The sequence below is a fragment of the Ceratina calcarata genome, unplaced genomic scaffold (genome assembly GCF_001652005.2).
Source record: "Ceratina calcarata isolate Rehan_Ccalc_2016 unplaced genomic scaffold, ASM165200v1 scaffold162, whole genome shotgun sequence".
Classification (NCBI taxonomy): domain Eukaryota; kingdom Metazoa; phylum Arthropoda; class Insecta; order Hymenoptera; family Apidae; genus Ceratina; species Ceratina calcarata.
In genome coordinates, this window is record NW_017137498.1 from 691065 (window position 1) to 713948 (window position 22884).

General features: G+C 37.0%; 1 protein-coding gene across 5 annotated transcripts in view; it reads right to left on the reverse strand.

The window, feature by feature from the left end:
- The window catches only part of babo (TGF-beta receptor type-1 babo), a 37090-nt gene that overhangs the window by 8809 nt on the left and 5397 nt on the right, over positions 1 to 22884 (reverse strand). For 2 of the 5 annotated variants that reach the window (XM_026819776.1, XM_018037229.2), the window contains exons 2-3: positions 16351 to 16465; positions 2223 to 2431 (exon numbers count right to left, since the gene is read on the reverse strand). In XM_026819776.1, coding sequence (XP_026675577.1) covers positions 2223 to 2431; positions 16351 to 16465 — 324 coding nt within the window. Of the gene's footprint in view, positions 1 to 2222; positions 2432 to 7295; positions 7448 to 13930; positions 14083 to 16350; positions 16466 to 22884 lie in introns of all 5 variants that reach the window. The other 3 variants (XM_018037230.2, XM_026819777.1, XM_018037231.2) reach the window with 3 other exon arrangements.

Here is a 22884-nt window from a genome sequence, read left to right on the forward strand (position 1 = left end):
ATCTAGTAACTGTGAAAATTTCAATACTTTGTTTTATGTAAGGGTTCATACAATCTTAAGAGCAAAACTGAACACTGACTATTTAAAATCGAATAACTTTTCTAAAATCGGACTAAACGATTTGCAGAGTTCGATTTCGAACGTACTCCTTCGCTACTTTATGCAATGCGAACTTCACAGCTTCAAATTTTATTTAGCACGGAACAATGATAAAATGTCATTTTCCGGTTCTGCGTACTTTCCTCAATGTTTCAATCAGCGTTGTTGCTGAATGGTATTGATCATTCAGCCGCATGTGAATGCTAAGTATAACGAACGTATCGAAGGCGATTCGAAGTTTCATTCATTTTCAAGCTGCTTTACGAATTAGGATGTCGATTATCAACTGCAAGCATGTAAATTCGAGCATTATCTTATCTGCACACAGCTTACGAGATTTATATCGTCGTCTCTGCCAAAGGCTCTCCCATTCCGTGAACGTAAACAGATGCAACGCGATGATATACCGTCTAACACGCGCTCGATTACTACATCATGAAATCGTGAAGCATCTCTGCGATGACTACACGTGACTTAATCGAGATGACAGTTTTTTATTTCACTGCTCAACGACAAATGTAGAAAAGTCACGTGACTACCGTACTGGATGAGATAAATCGTTTGATACATTTTTGCAACAGATGAACGAATGGGCTATCGCGATCTAAACAGAACGTATCGTTATGGAGCATCGCGAGGAGCTTTGTGACAACGGGAATGCGATGCTCACGTACGTAGATATACAATGGAAACGAATCGCGGTGTCGCTGCATTATATGCCAGTTCGGTAGAGAAGCAGGACGCATGAACAAAGACGACTCGTATAAAGAAGAACGTGTAGGTGTGTAGCTGTACGTGTATGCGTGACAAAGATGATTGCCCAGACAATTCACAAAAAGCATCGAAAACCGATGATCAAGGACCCAAGTCTTGTTGTTTCATCTCCTATATTCTTGTTACTCTTTTCTTGTTCTTACAACACGCGTCTTTCCAAGGTCGTCGTTGAGGAAATTCCTTATACTTGATTATGTAACGTGTGTATGCATTTAAAAAAATAATTACTCTATTGATTTGGTCGTGCGATACTTATATTTGTTATAGATATTTTATACAAAACATATAATTGATGCGTTTCGGTTTATGAATATCAAGCATATTATACGGGCGTCTTGGAAGCGAGAATCAATCAATATGGATTAAGTCCAATCCGATTTTTTACACTGTTTGCGAACTCGAACACGCTGGTTTCCGTTCACTTTTATTGTCTCGATTTATTGACTCGACAATTAAGAAAGCCACGGTGTCGTCGCAGTATTTAGCAACACCGGCAAGTGTGTTTAAACAGAAGGAATACGTAAATTGGTAACACGTGAAAATCAAACTGAAAGCAATTGGACGCTTCTAAATAGAACGTTACACTTCCATCGATTTTAGTTTTAGAACCACTAATTTCAATGTTTGCCTCATTTCGTTTAGTTTCTGTGTGTTTGGATGTACAAATATTGGATTCGATCGATACCGTTTGCAAGATTCAGAGCAAAGGAACGTTGACGTAATTTTCTGTTGCGAAGAGGTCAATACAATCTCGAATGTTTGCCGACCAACTAACTCTAACAATCTTTCCAAACAAACTTGAAAAAGAGGAGTTAACTCATTTTTCTTCCACTGCCGCGGATTTCAATGCCTCCACAATTTTATAGATTATTTTGCAATCAGGTATCTTACAAATCTCTTTACCGGAGACTACAGATTCCAACTTTACAAATAGAATTATATGCGTGGATTACATATCTGAGGAAACCAGCTAGAGTCAGTTTTGTTATTGAAAGAATTAATTTAATAATTTTTAGTAATCGCGATCAGAGTCAGCAATGGAAATTAAAAATAGAAATCAGATAAAAATTACCGTGCGTTTTAGAAAATCTCGTACAAAATGAGAAGTGGATGAGTGATCTACTGACACATTACATTAACAAGTATCTTTATAATTACTATAGCATTCATAAAAAAGGGACCTAAAATTCGTTCTCGAAAATATCGTTTTTGTTTGATTATTCATTTTGTGCTGTCGATTTTTTTCCGAAATCAGACAGAACAAGGTTGTGGTTAAACTTCCTTGCGGTTTTCTGATTCAACACCGACCGACCTTGAAAAGAGACAGAATGTGTGCACGGATGTTGTACCTCGTCCGAGGTAATCGGCGTGTCGAAAGTATGCCCCACCTCTGGACTTGCGAGGGGATAAATAGGGCCTTAGGTCGCGATTGCAGAAGTCAGCGTGGTCGCAGCAGGCGACCACGTATTCCACGTCGTCTGGACCGCGTAGCGTGCTATTCGTGTTGCACCAGATCGAGTACTCAGGCGCCGGGAAGAAGCGTACCTTATCGTAACACCTGAGAACAATTTACATGACTTCCGGACCAGAATATTTACAGTAAGGCTCCAGGCGAAACGGGGAGCAAACGGGTCAATGATCCAAGTAAATACGTTCGACAACCTGTGTTTTGTGTATTAAAATAAAAGTAACTAAACAAGTGAAAGCAAAAATTTTAATGATCGTAGCTGACGACGGTATCTCGTTGTTCGAACACGTGACTACTTTTGTCAATTTTCCACAAAATGTCAACTGTGTATAATTAAAGATTTTCCCTTCCTGAATGTCACGTAAATAATGTAAATAAATCACAGTCGCGAGCCACAGCTGTTCGGTGCTTTAGTCCTCTCCTGTCTTTTTTCCCTCTGCCGGGTACTTCTCTTTTTCTTCAACTTTGTTGGCCGCGTGATAAATTACTCTTATTACGAAGTTATAAATTCGTAAGGGCATACCGGGACAGCGGCAAGAATAACAGGTAGCCGAGATAACTTCGGGAATTAATCATTAATAATCTGAGATCGGGCAATAATTCACGGATTTCTCTTTTACCAGCAATTTGGTCCTTAAGAGGCCGTATTATAACGTCGTTATCTTCAGCTTTTTACGGTCACGTTATTGTACCAGGGATTTCCCTTCACTGTACTTCTTCGATTTTTTAATAGAAATTTAATTCGATCCGTCAAGGATTTAACTTTCAAGTAAATAATTTGCAAATTATGTAATCGCTCATATTTTTAATATTATTTTGTATTCAAAATTTCGTAGTCTACTTATTTGATAATAGAAATTATACTGACATTTCAACCATTTTTATAACTTGCACAACGAAATACCGTCCAGAGAGAAAATATTCATCTATATCCCTTAAAAAGAAAAAAAAATGTTCGATAGTGTTAAATAATGTTACATCCAGTTTTTTATAAAAGTTGTTGAATCCCTGAGGAAGACGCAAATATATACAAAATTTCATAAGCTTAGAAACAAGTCGGTATGAATTAAGTCCCCAAGTCCCCGCTAAAATAATAAAGATATTCATTGTACCAAAGTTAATAAACTTTCTCCGTTGTTGCCGCGCGATTTTCTATGAGCAGACAATTAACAATAGCGATGCGATCTGAGAAAGATTTAATCTGCAAGGACGTGCAGAAATGGGAGTAACATGACAGCGGCTACAACAATTATTAAATTAATAGAAAAAGAAAAGAAAACGAAGCGTGGGTGGAAGATTTCGTAGTAAGAATCGCACGAAAAATTACTACGGATATTCTTGCAACTTTAAAAGAGCAATCTCTGTGCGAATTAATTAACGACATTACGATGCGATTAAGCATTCTATTCGATTGTCACTCGTCGAGCAAGTTAACGCAACATCGAAGGTTTAATCACGTTCACAGATGTTAAACGACATTTGAACAATACATATGTAGGTATGTATATGTAAACAGGAAATGGCTCGGCACGAAATGTACGTAATTGATATTATCGATAACACGTATGTATGTACAGCTTTGGGTAATGATTCTCGACCAATTTTTAATTGTGTCAGTTCCCCCTATGGGGATAAAAATCGAAAATAGTAATAAATCTAAGTACTAATAAATCTAAATCTCATTTTTTCAATGCTCGATTAACATGCTTAATGACATAGTAAGAGATTTTCTGTAATCTCCAAAGATCACTAAAGAACTCAATCCTACATTAATACATAGATTAAAATTGACTTTGAAACATAAAAAACATGTCAAAATCCAGCCACATTCGTGCCTGAAGAAATGCATAGATTTATTACTATTTTCCGATCTTGTCCCCGTAGGGGATGCTACTAAAAAAGGATCGATAATCATTGCCCCAAGAACAACGCGATGGATAAATTTTCTAACTAAGTCTATGAATATAAAATATTTTCGACGACAATAGGATCTCACACCGACCCTTCGAACTTTGAAACGATTACTATGGAAAATTATAGAAGGAACAGATTTAGGTGGAGTTAAGACATATGTATAGTTTGCCAGATTTCTATGTACAAAAGTATGATAAATTTAAAGAAAGATTTTTAAAAATTGTGCACATTTCCCTTTTAAGAGGAACTGAACGAAAATATTTACAAAGAACGGCCTCTTTTTGCGAGGACCTGTTTACCAGTACCAGTACGTGCCTACTTTTTGTTAGAGAGTGCAGAGAGGACAGATATGGCAACATGCTATATACCGGTGCTTTCCAAGTTCACTTGGGAGGATTTCCGGTCTCCCTCGAACGCTGGGTAAGCAAAAAAATACAGAAGGAAAGTACCCCGAAGTAACTAGAACCTCCATAGGTGGCAAACATTTTCACACCGTTTTACATTTTTAACAAAACATATCATATTTTATTAAGAAGACTACTAGACAATATATTATTATCTTAACAAACTAACACGAATAATATAACTATATGTACATGTAATCATAAGAAAGAAAGAAACTGATACAACATTAAAGTGATTGTGGTGCAATGAAACATATGAATGCGATTCAAAGACAGAGGAAGAGAGATAAAAAGAAACCCCTTAAAAAAAAGAAAACGATTCACTCGCAATTTTTACGAAGAGGATTGAAGCTACTATAGAACACCTATTCTTCGAGAAATATTTGTACAAAATGTAAAGATATATGTTTAGCCTTGACTAACTTCTTTTTATAGATTTTTGTGCATTCCAAGATGTAGAACACGCTTGTAACAGCTAACAACAAACATTCCTTTACACTCCGTATATATTAAACAGTATCAACGAAAAATCCGACGGACACTATAAACCTAGCTTACGTAAGCGTCGAGCGTTGAAACAGGAGTTCGCATCTCGCGAACGCGTAGATTGGGTAGAAAAACTCGCGGCGTGGCATCGCGAAAGATAGGTACGAGATGACACGGGCCCGATCGAGTATCACGTATGTAGGTGTAGGTATGTGTGAGCATCGTGCTTTATCAGCCGTGACAAGAGCATACAGCGACCCGGAATGAGAATGAAAGAAACGCGGATCCCGAGTGCAAGTAGAGTAGCGTATTACGCGTGTGCATACAAAATGTGCCGTGACTGCTATCTCCACACACGCGAGGAGTCTGTTGCACACGGAATGTATTATACATGTGTATACGCAACATCCTGACATTTCCGCGAAATGCATATTTATATGCAGCGAGCAGGAAAAAGAGTCGGCCAATAAGGTGATAGCTGAGCTTATCATTCCGCTTCGGTATCGTTTAATCGTGTGATTTATACGCGTAATAGAAGAAAGATTTGTTCGTTTAATCGAACTTTAATTTACGTTTAATGATGTTACACTGTACGCGTACTGAATTAATTAAGAAGATGAATGAGTATTCAGTTAATGAAGACCACGTGTACCTTAACGTGCCAACGTTCTTTTTAATTAAATCTAGATGTTATAATGAGAGCTGGGTGATTGAGCGCCCAATTATTATCTCTGGATTTAATTAAACAATTGTTATAACCTGAAGGTTCACATGGTTCTGTGTAAAAGTGACAAGATAATGAAAAAGGAGAGAGAAATACGTGCGTGCGACCAGCGAATACATCGATATAAAAAATATATGCATAATAATGTGGGAAAAAGAAGGACGAGAAATTTAAGGACTGGTCCATTCATTTTCAGGCCGGGCATATCGAGACAATGAAATAATACGATGATGTTCATCAGTACATCGTTAACGATCATTCTTACTGCTGCACATACATTATAGTATAACAACAATATGAACAATGTAGCAGTAGGGGAACAGAAAGAAAAAGAAATAGACTGAATAGGTGCGAGCTATGATATGGTACAGCTATAAAGGGGTTCGGGGGGCTCGAAAGGGGTTCGAGGCGTTCACGGTGTGGGGACTAACTGCGTCGGATCATGTTGGGAAAGATAGAATAATCATTATCAAAGAAAAGCATCGGTGGAAAAACGCGGAGGAGTCAACAGCATGAAAATTTAATTGCTACTCTAATTAATAGAAGATGCTCTCCGACAGTACATATTATGTATACATGTATAGCGTCTACAAGTGTATACACACAGCGTTCTTGTTTCTATGCATTCAAGGTGTTCCAGAAAACACTGGACAGTCCTTTATTTCCTAAGTTATGAGAGCTGGATAAAAGTTTTTATGAGAAGCTTGCACGGTCCAAGGAGGTACATCTTTTGATAGAAACGAATTCCTTCATACGTTGTTGTTTAATGAAGTATGATGGTCAAGTTCGTTTTTTGTATTGAGAATGATTGAAAAGAATTGTCCTGAAAAACTGTATCAATTGATAAAAAAACATTTCTCATTTTAAAGAACGAATTCGACCATCGTATCTCATTACATAGTAACGTAATACAAGATGAAAGCAATGAGATGTAAGACTAACAAGATGAGGGAAGTAGAAAGGGGAAGGAGTTCAGTAAGTATGGAGAAAAAAGTGACTAAAATACTATAATGAATAAACTGTAAACCACGTCGATTTCTGAGTCAACAGGCTGAAATAAAGCTATTGTATAATAACGTAAAAAAAATTCATTTCCATCAAAAGACGTGCCAAGTTCCGTACAAATATATTCCCATCTATCTTCCATAACACAGGAAATAAAGGGCTGTCCAGTGTTTCGTGGGACAATGAAAATCAATGTCCTGCATTATTCTGAGCAAAAGAAATTAACAGACATAGAAAGAGAATTATTACAGCTACATATGTACATAGTAATAGAAATACAGGTAGTAAAGAGAAATGAGGTGAAAGACGAAGAGAAGAAAGTGATAAAATATATATGTATAATATCTATAAAGTAGTGGTGCAGCAAAAGCCTGAGCCACCTGCAGAGAATTTTCGCTACTTCCAGGTCGTTGGACTGTACCTTTTTTGCGGGGGTGCAGCTGAGGTTTCATATCCCGATTGCAAAAATCCTCTTTGCAGCACTCGATGACAAAGGTCGTGTTTCGCGAGTCGCTCGTCATGCAGAAGATGAGCGGCTCGGGCTGCGACGACGACAGCTGTTTATGCACGCACCTTCAAGCCGAGTTTGCACCAGTTTCAGATTTTTTTTAAGAAAAAAAGAGACAAACTAACGCGTAACATAACATGTCGTTGGGAAAAGGGGAATAATCGTGCTTTTAGATCGCGTATACATTCTGGGGACACTCGAGGTTACTACTCTGGAGGAGTACCAAGGGCGATGTTAAGGAGGATACACACGCGTGTATTATAATTTCAAGGGAAACCGCGAATTCAACACGACTCGGTAGAACGATAAAATAACGCCTCCACGTACATCTCTTCGTTTCAGGGTCGTATCGACTACATAAATTACGAGCCGAGAATAATACAATTATAAACATGTGTAAACGGAAAAGAATTTTTTTAAGGATGTATTGGCTATACATTAAATCCCAAAAGTTTATGTACCTTAGAAAAACGCATTTCCTACAATTAAAAAGAAATCAGACGTCGGAAGAATAATGCTAATAATAAATAGCTACGTGCTAAAAAGTATAGAAGGAAANTTTCTAAAGTGCATAAACTTTTGGGATTGACTGTATAGCCAATACATCCTTAAATAGACCCATCGCTCAATTTGATAAGCGAATATTTATGATTGTATAGCAGCGACATCAGAAAACGTCTAATGACGATGAAACCATTTATCTATAAATATTTTACCTTACGTGGGTACGTTTCGTCACATTAAGTAAATAATAGTAAATCGTTTAAAAGGGATTTATTGTTATGAATAAAAATAATATTCCTCGTTTCCTTTTATCAATTTACAACAAATATATCTTTTATCATAATAGAAGCGAAACGACGTGTTTAACGGTAAATGTTATCACTCGATTAACTGCATTATAAAAAGCGAGTGTAGATATCAGAAACTTCATCGTCCTACCGCATTAATGCGGTAATTATGCTCCACACTCAATCGGGACTTGATCATTCCGTGGTAACGTGACTGTCTCATGTATCTACGAATCTTTGCGCGACGAGCGAAACGAGCAACCGTACAGAAAAAATAAAACGCGTAGCCGGCTTTCAGTCGTAAATATGTATCTGCGTAGCTGCTGACGATACCACGGAATCGACGTCCCGTGAAAAGGACGCCTGGGCCCGTTCGTAAGGTATAGTACTCGCTCATTATCTCTCGCGCAACGGTTAAACATGGCGAATTGGTTCGCTAAACAACAAACGCACGAACAAAAAGGAGAAAACCAGGAAGAGCAAAAACAAAGAACTCAATACGAGAAGGGGATAACAGTGTATATAAGCAGTCTCAAACTTGCAATATACAAAGTTAACGCAGAGATCGTCGCCTTCTAAACTGTCTCGCGATACCAGAAGGAACATAAGTAACGTGTTAAAACTCAAATACAAATGATTGATTTTCGATCAGAACATTCAATTTAAGATAAGTTTGAGACCACTAGTTGTGAAGTTATTAAAAAATCGAAAAGAAAAAAAAAACAGGGGAAAGAAAAGTAAGGAAAAAAATCGTTCAACACCGTGCAATTCAACACTCGGTTGCGATACCTGACGGTGGGGGTAGCCAGTTGTAGCAGATCGCCGTTCCTGAAATCTCGCTATTTCTCTAGCTAAACGTCATCGAGCATTCCGAGGGATAAAAACGGCAAGAACAAGAAATGATAGAAAACTGTAACATTCCTCCAAGAAGTACACCACTGTCTTTGGTTATCTTTTAACCATGTCTACTCTGACTTATTCATCCGTTAATTGATCTCGGAAAGAGAAACCTCGTCCAGGCAGAAATTCTCCGGTCGTCCAGCCAAAGCTAAAGTCCGGTTGGATTAAAGCAGGTACAGTATAACAAAACGTAACTCGGGCACACCAAAGTGAGGATGAAAACAGTATTTGTAAAAAAAAAGTACAGTAAAAGAACAAAATAGAAAACGGGAATAGATTAAACGATCATCGTCATGGATGCATTGAGATGTTGTTAGTCCGCGTCGATCAACTCTGTGATTTTCAACAAAATCAATTCAAATCTCTCACAAGAAACGAAAACGCAGAACTTAATTAAGGATTATGAAAGTTCCGGATGAAATGTGAAACAAACTTCAAGGTGATCCAACGAGTGGTAATTTGTGGTTTGTTAATTACGGTCGAAGAAGGTTTGTTGCGTTCTGTTTACCCAAGTAATTAAATCGCGTCTAATTATCTACGAGAAGAGAAATATCAAATAAAACGTTAACGCTGTATAAATTATTGTTTGGGGAAAATGAGAACAATGTGTTAAATTATTAGTACAGAACTTAAGACGGTCCAATTTACTGAGCCAAATCGGTATGATTTTAGAATTAAAGCCAGGTCGAAATAGTAAGATACTTCTTTCATTTGATTTCTCGCGTCCTCTCGAGTATTAATCTTCCAAACCGGATTAAAAATATATCCTCCGGACTGAAATGCCATGGAATTTGCATCCGATCGATCACCGACTACACGCGAGGAGCATTATTACGACAGCTACGCGTTATCACATGAAATTCGAAGACCTAAACTAACTGCAGAGAAGGGAGGGAATAGGGGGAACGAAATTAAAGAAATAACTTCCGCTTATTAATCACGTATTTATCGAACAGAATCTTTGACTCGTGCGTTCAAATTTTACGACGTCCACGCCCCCGAATATCATTTAATCATGTCTTACGAGAAAAAATACGATTCGTTCGACTTTTACACGAACTTCTTCAGTTTAGCTTCCTTCTGTGCGTTACGTCGAAGCGAAATACGGAGAGCAGACTTGCGAGCTCGAGAAAATTTTACGTCAGCACTCGTTTCTTCTATACAATCGTGGTTCCTTCGCAGATATTTTTGTAGCCCATGGAATCGACATGGATGAAAAGTTTCATTCGCAACTAGTAGAATTTAATGGATACAAGAGATATAAGAATACTCTCCTTAACGTTTTCCATTTTCAGTATAATGTAAAATACTAGATCAGAATTAATATAAATACATATCACTTTGCAATTCAAATTCTACTACATTACATTGTACATGACTGTGGACAAATATTTGAACAGATAAAATGTAATTAAAAGGTTTATAACGAATGTCCAAATACTTGTGCATCCATAGAACTAAAGACTACGAACAGATCAGTGAAGATAAAAATTAATACAGAATGTCCCAATGACTTTCTCTTAAGGGTGTGAAGGGGAGTGAAATTCTGAGGGAAAGTTCCTTTCCCACTTTGTCCTCCAATCGCTATTAATAAAGTTATTAACGAAAAAAGTAGACCAATGCGCGGAGCATGGCCTCTCGCTATTGCATAGAACTTAAGTGACCAAGTCGCTTTACGTCTATTGGTCCACTTTTCTCGTTAATAACTGTGTTAATAACTTTTCACTCAGTTTCGCTTTTCTCAAAGGGAAGCCGTGTATCCTGGGATACCCTGTACAATCGTCCATATTACTAAGTCACAATTTGTACTCTGACTTATTTATGTGAATTGTACATAGTTAAGAATACTTTTATTCATCCAATGAAACTTTTCGTTTTATCGGGTGCAATGGGTCCACGTGGCACGGATCGCAGCTGCGTAAAGTTCGATCCAAGATAGAGAGCGCACGAAACACGCTCGAGCTAAGCTACTTCACGTGTACGCTTCACGCAATCTGAACGAGGCGAGCGTTAACAAACGTAAAATATGAAGCACGAGAACCTGGATGAGAGTGAATTCGAGTGGTTCCGAAGAGAAAGCGGAGTCATGGTTCGGGATTATTTTTACACGACGAAATTTTAATTGGGTGCAGTCCCTGTGGCTGGTCGGACACGGGCGGCCGTTGGATAGATACGTTCGCGAATAGGAGGGGATAAAATATGAGATGAAAGCGGAAACGCTATCGATCACGAAATGAAATATTGTATTTTCAATATTTGAATCCTATATACATAACGTGATATGAAGAAATAAAATGAAGCGACGGTAGATGTATTATATATGTTACTTTCCAATTTATTTTATATTGCAAATACGTAGAAATCAATACTTTCCCCAACAGACTTAAAAAATCAAATTGTAGTTTATTATTCTAAACACAAAAATAAAAACTATTATAGATTAATGAATTAGAATGAATATACGACACTGATAATTTTTTGTATAGATGTATATTTTACAATAACATACAGTATACAAAGAAAAAGATTAATACATGAACATCCGTATCAGGTTACAAAAAAATATTCGCAGAAACAAGCTTTTTAATTAATTGAAATAGGAAAGAGGATAAAGGAAACGCGAACATTACGATATACGCGAGTACTACAAGGAATGCAGTTAATGATCTCGTTATGAAGATTGTTATTACGCCTATTTTCACGATGTAACTATGTATATAAAATGAGGAACATCTGCACGAATATCCACGTGCGTGGGCGAATGTGGAAGGAATGGTCGAATGGGAAAATATTTCTGTCGAAGAGACCTCACACGAATGAAGCAATAACGAAGAAGATTAATAACATTAAGAGTCATTTTGTAAGTACGACATGAATGAAAGTAGTAACGGTAATTATAATTAGCAATCGATTCATGTGAAACAAATAAAATTTAAAGCAAATCGATTTCATTTCTCAATATGTATATTGTGAAATCCGATATTTCATCTATGACGTTTACAACACGAAATAATTACTGACTTGCGGTTAAAAGAAGGAACAGAAAATTGATTGAACGAATAAATTATAGTGAAAGTTGCGGCAAAGTAATCCGCGATAAAATCAAATTATACGGCTGGTTTGGAAAGTTCTGCTCGTTTTTCTTAGATCCCGAAATCTCTATTTATAGAACTCTCGAACCACTTCCGTTCGCTTACGGCATCGCGATCGTAAGAAACGTTTTTTAAACACTTATCGTGTACTCGCTAATATCCTGATCTTTTTATACCTTTTTTTTGACACATCGAAGTTTTCGTGTTTTGCTTGTAAAATAAAGTTATCATCAATTACATTTGGTATTTTCTTTGGAAAAGATTTATAACCGTAACATATGCAGTTAGCTCCGAGTTTCAACGAGCAACATTAATGAACGAAGATTTTCCTAACAAGTTCTGCTTCAACTATCTTTCTTAGTATCTCTCGACGCAGACATCGTCTCATCAGAAAACATGGAAGTAACCAGATTTTATCAAATTTCGTGTATAAATTCATTAACAAACCAATGTAAATGTAATCGCAATTTTATTTAAAACACATTGTAAGGATTATGAAGACTTCATAATACTACCAATCATATCATGGAACATTTCCAGATTGAAATATCTAATTCAATTACTCTAACAAATAATAAATTGCAAATAATAGAACCTCTATTATTGTCGTTATCCTGTACAAAACGAGCAGAATTCCCATTTCAATCCAACAAAACAACAGTTGGATAATGATGTGAAACAATATGCAGGAGTGCCTATGTTTCCCAATTGAATCGGCAACGTACAGACAATCTCCAGATAACACGAAACATATTTTGCTCTGTCATCATTTTTATAATATTATCAGAGTCTGAATCTTTTTCAAATAATGAGATTTAGTGTTTTGTATAAAACAGTTTAACAAAGAAAAAATTAATAAACATCTGTGCGATGACTATGAAAAGAAACAAATGCTTGTTAGTTTTGCAAATTTATGAGCCTAATTACAATTTTATAGATCGATTGCTTGCAACGCACATTTACTCCAATCGTGTGGACAAAGAAGCAGGACATTTTTGGACAGGAATCATTTTTTCCGCGAGAGGATTGTGTGAATACACGAACGAAACCGTCCGGATACGTTTAGTTGAGTAGAGACGTTTCCGTCAATGGGTAAACCACACCCAAAACCAACATTACGCAAATCATTTTGCAATTTCGGCACACGGCATCGATTTACAAAACTCGCTACACGCTAACACTGCTGCGCATGCCGTCCGCGAACGATGTACATCTGCGGATTAGTACGTTGCTTGCTTTTGCGTTTACAGCGGAACACGAATTCACTTCTCACGCGTCTAACTGAGATGTTACTCTGTTACGGATAATCTCGTACCGTCGCACAACGTGTTAACTAAAACGAGAAACACGGAAAACGCAAAGGTAAAGAAAAAACTGGAGGAACAAAAGCGAAACGGGATGTTAAAAAATAAAACACAAATACTGTGTACGAGTCTTTGATCATGAGAAAAACTGCATCCTTTTAATGATATGAGTTAATCAGTGGAAAGATATGTATTTATTTGAAACGAAAGAACGTACTAATTGCGTTACACATAAAGTTCCTTCAAATAATCACATAAGTAATATGTAATGCTTAATCTTTAAACTCTGTCACACGTGGTAATCAGATAAACGAAAGAGTATCTATACATAAAATTTTTTTTGAGCTCCATGAAACTTAGGAAATATTTCTAATTGCGACTAAAAATGGTTTCAAGACTTTTACACGGTATTGTAAGTGGAAAAGGTTGCTCGGGCTGGTCGAAAACAGCGAAAAGAATACCTGAGGATAATTCAGGCGAGTCGAGGGATAGTAAGACCGGATATAAATTCAGGTTGCAGTACTCTTTATCGCAGCAGTCGCTGGACCGATAGATACCCTTACTGTTGCAGGACGGTTCTTCCGGTGGGAACCATTGCTTTCGGTCGAGGCACCTTTCACAACATCACAATGCCACGTTTAGTTTCAACAGCCCGTTCCAACCAACGAGGTACACCCACGCGCGATTTACCCGTTACTCTCTCGATCGTTCTAATCTTCTACCTTACCGTTCTCGCACGCGATCAAATTTACCTTTTATTCGAAGTTATCACGCGTTGTTCATTGAACTGTTGTGGGGAGATAGAGGAATCTAGCGGGTGTACTTGGAGCAACCGTGAAACCAGTTTCGTATTACATACTTTGTGCAATATAGAACGTCCCAAAAATCGTGGTACAACCGGCTGATGATTCTACGCGCAAAAATAAGTAGAACCATATTTTTGGAACAGCTTGCATTTCAAAGTGATTAGCTAGTAAGTAGCGTGAAATACTTTTCAAAAGGTAAAATTACTTCCACGTTAATCTGGCAAAATCAAAAAAAGAACGAGTTTTAAATGAATACAGACACGAGTAACATAAAAGTTCGGTTCGCGCAAAACGAGAGTAACCGGTTATTTAAATAAATAAAAAAAGAACGGGCGACAACGAAGTGGAACGAAAATTTAATGCGATTCGAGAACTAGCTACGTCACTTCGTAATCATTCGATATAAGAGAAAATTGTCTCGACCAATCAAATAATCTCGACCGTGCTATTTTCGATACGATCTCCGGCTAAATTATCCGAATTATCCGTCTGGCGCATTAAACATTTAGCCTCCGTCCGCACGTCTGCGACCTCAGACTGTCGCATACCGTCTCGGTCGATTTCGTCCGATTTCGAAACTGCGTATAGTAGTATCACGTCTACACAATCCTTGCACACTTCGTACACAGAAATTGAATACACATATATAGATACTTAATGTAATATATTCTAAGTGGATGTAAATTATTTTCATCGAATTCCTTGTCGTCTAAGGAGGAGGTAAAGGGCTCAACTGATCAAGCCTTTGTGACAGGATATTTGTGGCTACCCCCACGAAAACTGGAAACTGATTGAAAAGATCAGGTAGGGTGCAAGTAGGGATCGTGGCGTTCGATCCTCGTTCTCACGAAACCTCTCGATCTCGATTTCTGTTTCGTTCGCGATGAGAAACACGAGCTCGGAACAACCTACGTGAAGCGTTACCAACGCGACCACCGGCCGACAACAATAATTCGTTTCCGTCGAAACTCCCGAAACAGACGCTAGTCATGCCCCCGCAGGGCCAACTGAAAAAAGTGGCTAATCGTTCCTGGAAACTACGAAAGGGGGAATCGATCGCCAACGGAACGGGACTGTTGAACTTCCTTTAACGGTGGACGCGATCGAAACGTGCCCAGGGAAAATCAGAACTGTCCGAATACCCGAAGCATCCAGGAACGCGAAATACGTGATCGGCCAATAAAATACTTTGATAAATGTTCGACCTCTCCGATTCTAATCATTATTGGATGTTGTTCAGCTCGCGATTCTGAATACACGTTTGGTTCATGACAATTCACCAACGAAATTAATTTCCGGCATACTTGCAAAACACTATTTTTTCTTGTTACATTCAACCCTGTGTAATAACGGTTGATCTTATACGAAATTGAATACCTTCTTCATGTATTTCTACCGAAGGCTCCACGAAATTCTCCGCGATTATACATGTAACACATTTCTCGGTACTAGAAAAAGCATGTTTCAACACGATAAAGCGAAGTCTCTTAACTACAGTGTCGCGTTGATCATTCGTTTTGTTGCTCAATTCACGATTTATTCGTCAATAACGTTCAATTAACTCGAAAATTAAGTTGAAACACGGTGTTTGCCGGATACCCGACCCAACAATCACGAGTCATTTGCTTCCTCGTAAAATAATCGTGATATTGTTTCTATTCCGGGTAGAACGATTGCGTCAAATAAATCTTGTTTTATTATAATAAATACGAACAGCTAAATACATTATTAATTACCGTTCGTTGAACGCACATATTATTCGTCCCGTAGCATCACGACTTGTAATTTACATTGGACAATTTATATGAAAGTGAATAGTGACATGTTAATCTGACCAAGTTTAACTAATATGAGTGCATAATATGTACAAATTTGTACATATCGCTTATTCATTGAAATATTTGCAAAACCGGATGATTGTAAATTACGGACTTAATAGATGTGATTTATAAAAATGAGCGGTTGCATTTTACTGACGCGAAAACGACGAATTGGCGATCGACAGGGTCCTTTTATTTAGGGTCAATGAAAAATTACTCTACTGGTTAAATAGTTTCTGCATGCAAATACGTTACCTCCGAGCTAATGTGGGCACTTCGTTCTCCAGGCTGGTGCTAGCAAAGCAATAGCCATCGGTCTCGCACGTGTGATTGGTCTCCGTGCAGATATCGCAGTAACATTTCAACAGTCCTGTAAAAAACAAAGCACATTGAATAAAAACGGCGATCAATTAATTAACATATTAAACATCATCGAATATGTATGATGCGCGATTGTGCGATATACTTATGTACATATGGACACACTTATAATTGTTTTCGTTGGTGGATAATCTAAAATGATAACGCTCGATAACGTATGTAGCTAAGCGTTGTTTTCTGCCAGCTCCTTACCGAATTTATCATCATATCCAATTCATGCTATGATATCTTGCAAAATTTCTTAGATAAAAAACCGGGGTACTGCAATTTCGCTTGCGTGTACGAAGTATTTAAAAATACGCTGATAAATCTAGATAAATTATATGCGAATGAAAGATAATATGATGCTCGATATACAATATATATCGAATATTCTCCGATAAAAACGCCGAACGATAATGTATTCCATAGCTATTCATAAATTAACTGGGTTAATCGCATTTGTGAAGCAATATTCTTGGTAAATAGGTTTGGGAGGCTAAAGAATAGCTTCGGGCACGATTGCAGCGCGATTTACTAAGAAAAATGATGCCAGCATTATTTCCACGGTAATTTATCACGCGCTTGATGACGCACGTCATTTCAATCTTAACATATTTTTTGTGCTAGTCCAGTCAGGTGTAAGTTTATACATTCTACCGGACCAAGTCCACGAATCGGCTGTGAACCAATCAAAATCTCTTGCTCCGAAATTGGGTCCGATCGAACAAAACCAGACACCACGTGATACTTCATAGGAAAATTCTTTTTATTTTCAGCGGATTGTTAGCTTTCGAAACAATCAAGTTTGAAGATCCGCTGCGTTCAAATTATATAACCTCGCTATATATATATATTTATTTATTCTAGCCTTATCGGCCTGAAAATAGGACTTGGTTTACATTTCTCTAATCTTATACTTACTCATCCCTTCCTCCGTTCATGCACTCATACATTCACAAAACACTCTCCTCTCCATAATTCTTGCCATCCTGTGTAAACTTTACTTAATTATAATAAACCATAACTAAATTAAACTATCTCGACCTAAAACATCGGTGAAACTAACTATACACTAACTATTCATAAACTAAACATATATTATACCTTTGTAATATTAAACAATCTTTGGTAGAATCATATTTGCGTTTCCCCGTCTGCCTGTGATCAACTTATAATTATATTTCATAGCCTAGCCCTTTCCATCCCCTTTAATTTTTTATCCAGCATTTATAACTTTGCTATATAACATCTTTTATTATACATATAGTGTGGGGTACATGAATTTTGGGGCGGTACGACCTGACGAAACGAGTTTAATTCAAGTCATTAGCGCACGCCCACATCGAACAGTCTCGCAGATCGAGCCCACTTCTTTCAGACACGCAGACCCGGTCACGAAACCTGAGGAAATACCTGTATGAGATTCGCCGCATGCCGAGGCCCATAGAACGTTTTTCTGGTAAGGGTAGGGTCTGGTAAGAGGATCTGTTACGGTACAGGCCTTTCTTGTCATTGGATTCGTATAGAGACCTGCTCCGTAAATTCAAGTACCGGCCAGGATCCGAAGGACCTGGCTAAGGATTCTTAACCCTTATTGGGTAAACGTTTTTTCGGCACTCTAATTATGTAAAGGTGCATCGTTTGCGTTCAACCGGTTTTCTCTATGTGCTACAGGAAAAATGTCTCACGATACGCTTAATAACATATATGATTACATTTTTTCTTATTTCACGATTTCTAATGATTATATATTATTAATATGATAATTTGAAATTATGATTTGAAATAATACTTAGTGATTGATGTATACTTGAAAGCATTTTACTAACATTTTTCTTCCAAATAATTGAATTCAAAGGCAACAATTAAAAACAGCTGTTAATCAAACATCTCGAAAAGAAACATGGCAGAATCAGTACCACCTAATTACAGTCTGTTAGTTCGTCATCCAAAGTTACGTTCCACTCAAAAGATTAAGGTGACATTGTTTCGCATACACGGCATTGTTTCACGTAGACCGAGCGCAGATCAAAGTTGGGCTATGGTACGACAAACTTGCTCGCGAATCGCGAACAGCTTTTATGAAGGGAGAAAGAGAGAATGAGGTAGAGAGACTAACGCTCCGTTGTACAAACCCAACTATAATCGAGTTGAATAGCAAATGGCTAACAAAACGTCAACGAAATGAGAGTACATATGTACATGCGTGACGATATTAAACTCTCGTGTGTTTAACTCCGTTCTGCATAATTTCACGTCGTATCGAACGGCCTCATCCCTCGTACATACAAAGCCCTACCTAAAAGTATTGTCGTACCTTAGATTCTCAAGTCGTTTTTGAACAATTCTTATAACAAGACCAACAATAGTTACATACGTATTAATGCAATACGTGTTCGAACATAATCTTAAAAAAATTGACTAGCAGACTAACTTGAACTATGTCAGTTTTAAAGTCCTTAAATAGCATACTATAAGATAAGTTTTCCCTATCTAAATATTTTAATAAATCATAATATGCTGCAAGAACAATTTTATGCTTCGGGTTGTACTTCTCAATACACAGAGGAAAGAAAGTGAACAGAAAAAGACGATTTTACATTGTACCGTAGAACATGAAGCAGATAATTGCAGCTAGCAGTAGGACTGCCGTTTGACCAATCCCTACACAATATTTCCCTATCCATTACTTTCCGAAAATTATCTTCTGAGAAATTGTTCGACAAGCAATAACGTCGTGATACAGCCCATTCGCCGTGTAATTTATTCGATGGCGGAGGTTCGTGATTGACTGCGTAGCCATCGTGCGATTTGTATTTAGACCTAATTTACGATTCCCCTGTACGAGCGGAGGATTGGACTGATCTCGAATTCTGTATTCATGAGACCGGATACACGAGTGAATATGTGCAGAGTGCGGAGTCCGGCAGGTACCTTCAATGCATGTTGTTAAGTTAAGCCAGCGATTGAGGGAACAGAATGATAGAGGATAGGAGAAAACTAGGAACACGGAGAAACGAGCACCATCAGTATAATACGCATTATTGCACTTGAATGACGTTCATGTAATAAGCGACCCGGTATTTTTTCTGATCTGTCGTTATTTCTGTATCGATCATTTCTCATTTTATTCAGTTTTACTAATAGTTGTATAATGTTTCAACCGTTGCTAGTTACGATGTTATCGCTCGAAGCAATAAAAGATTCATAACCACTCTGATTTATTACGCATGCAAAAAATGAAGCAAAAAGAGAGAGATAAATGCTCCATGCAGAACTACATAGATGCAGCAAGATATGCTTTTAATATGTTTTAATAGGTCTTAAATAGTTTGTATTACGTACTTAATATTATCCCCAACTATACCCGTTCGTGTTGCCTTCACTGTCGTAAACTACTTATTGCCGAAAAGGACTGAAAAGGTATTATCCTTTGAGCCCGTCGATCCTAACAGAGGCCATAACTATCCATTTCAAGTGGCTTAACTACAATAGAATCCCCATTCCGCAAAAATTACTACATTTTGAAGTGCAATATCCCAAAACTTACCTCGTACCTGAACGGTAAATGAAACTGTCTTGAAAGGGATCTATCAATCATCTCATTTTAAAAGACGAACTTAATCATCGTATCTCATTAAATAATAACGCAAGAAAAAATTCGTTCAAAAACCATGTGATCTCGAATCTTGAAAATTCCGCACCAAAACTTTTGTCTATCTCCCATAACTTAGGAAGTAAGAGATTGTCTAGTGTTTTGTGGGATACCCTCTATGTATATCTTATAAATGGCTCTTGTTACGTCGCATATTTAAAAGTCATCTGATATATTTTTCGCATATGTTTCTCATCCGTAACAAGTACTCGCTGAATGAATATTGCATACATATAATGGCGCATATCGAATAAATTATTGATTCAACGAGATCTCGCATCAATAAACACAACCATTATGTCGTAGTAGACAGTCGTGTTTTCTTAATAAATCCTCTTAATTAATCGTTCCTCGCATTTGCGCGTCTATAGTACGTCCGCTATAGACACACATATGCAAGGACCAATCTTCTCGCCGCGTGATCCATTCAAATGATCCGAGTTAGCTTGATCTCTCTTTCGCTCTCGCGAATCTAACGAGACTATTCAACCTACAATATCACTTTATCGCGACCACTTTCGTAAAACTGCAATTTTAACAAATCTGTATTAAGCAAATCAAACACGTGCACATCCACTTGTTTCATAGAGATCTATAGTCTTCATTCTGATCATTTAGTTAAAAACATTAATTGAATAAACGATCAATTATAGAAATTAAGTTTTGACGATCCTGTATAATTTTTATTAGCCATCTTTGCCCTATTAGGTCTAAGAATTTACATTCTCTTCCTTACAAACTATTACCTCTATTAATTTATAAAGGATTATATAAAGGATCCTGTACTAAAAAAATTGTTAAGTACTATAATACTAAAAGAATATTATTATTATAATATATTATCTATGTCATAATTTGAATATTTCTTAAACTATGAGATTGTACAATTTAATTAATAAAACTAATGTAAATATTTAGAAAATAGTAAGATTAAACTGCGAATGTACAAGCAGCTTTCCAAGATCGTTATTTTCTTAAACTTAAGTAGACTAATTCTGTAATCGCAACCGTGGGCATGTTACCAGGCTCCTTACAAACTACATTAACCGTAATGGTTCCGCATTCATGGTTTTAGCTGCGTCAATAGTTTCTTTGCTCGAATACTTCCTTCAGTTTCATCAAAAGACACACTCTCCACAGCCTAGAATCTGGAGTCTAGACTCTAGAACTCTAGAGAATTATAAATATGAAGTCTTCCAATTTGTTAGGAATTTCTCCATAAATACCCTTTCTACTATTTAATTGAGATAAATGTGTGTTCTTCATCCAGAATGTGCTTCTCAAACAAAGAAAACAAACTTCTCAAACTCAGATGAACCCTGGATATTGTCTCCTCTGGACAGCATTATAATCAAACCCGCAAACACGCTACCACATTTCCCAGGCAAAGTAGATTAACTCGGTCGACAATATAGTAAGTTTCTTCATTTACATCAAAAGATATTTACATCTCCTTTTGAACTTTGATAATAATTACATTCCCTTCGCTTTAAACTGCTCGTTTACCCTCCTCTAGAGACCAAACTTCTATGCACAACCCACGTTTCGTAAAATTAATTTAAATTAATCCTGATGTATACATCGTATCATGTTTCGAAATTTTATTTCATTTTTCTACTCTATTTAAAATAAAACAATATGTAAGACCAAATGGTCCATGGACTGCTCGTCGCTAATATCGCGTTAGGGTCGTTGCCACGATGCCAGCAGCCTTTTTTCTGACCTACGGTCGTTTTATTTCTATTCAGCGGCCACTAATAATCTTAATCATCCACGAAATAACAATATACTAGTTTCATCGACTGTTGCAGTCATATAGTCGATCCTGAAAAATTCGAAAGATTTACGTGCGAATCAATTATTAATCATTACAGAATAACCAGAAGTTCGATGAAACACATTTACGAGTTAAAGATATGTACATGAAACTAAAAAAGCAATTCTTTGACAAATCGGAATGTAAAATAAACTTGACTCTGTATTTAAAAACATGTAAAACTAACAAAATTCTGTGTAAGAACTCACATGTTAGTCGGCCTAATAGATTTAACAGAATCTATCAATTATTATCAACCGTTGCTATTACCAATGCTGAGGAAGATTATTCCTGAACAAATTTCAAAAGATCTACCGCTATAGCGTCCGACAATCAAGAACAGGATCAGAGAATATTAAATGGAAATTGCTCGCTTATCCAGCGAGTAAATATGATCATGAAACAAAGAATCGTGAAATATTCTTCTTCATCTCAGGCAACAGCATTTTCCTTGAGGCGAAAGTTGTATTGAAGGCGAAGGCAACAGGAAAGAGGCAAAAACAGAATAAGATGATCGTAAAGTATCTTAATTAACTATCGAGGCGGTACGGAGATAAGAGGCCGCGATCCAGCTAAGCATGTGTTTGTAATAATAAGAAGCGGAGCATAAATAGGCTCTCGTGGCATGAGGTGATTCGACGCTGAAAAATCAATCATTTGCATTCAAATGCATACGTTTACGTGTGTGATTACGTATCGTCCAAAGACGATTGTGGATTTCGAAATCATAAGATATCATTTATCAGTGATTTTTCGTGACATTACAATTCGATGAAACATTTTATCTCGAAACTACGTATCGATTGTCATAGAACGTAAACGTCGATTATAAAAATACGTCGAGAATAAAATTCACTTATACATACTTAGCTAATGTTTTTAAATATTTGTCCATCAATAGATCTCGGATTTCATTCTATAATCATTTTTATTTGATTTCAACGTTGTGCTTGTA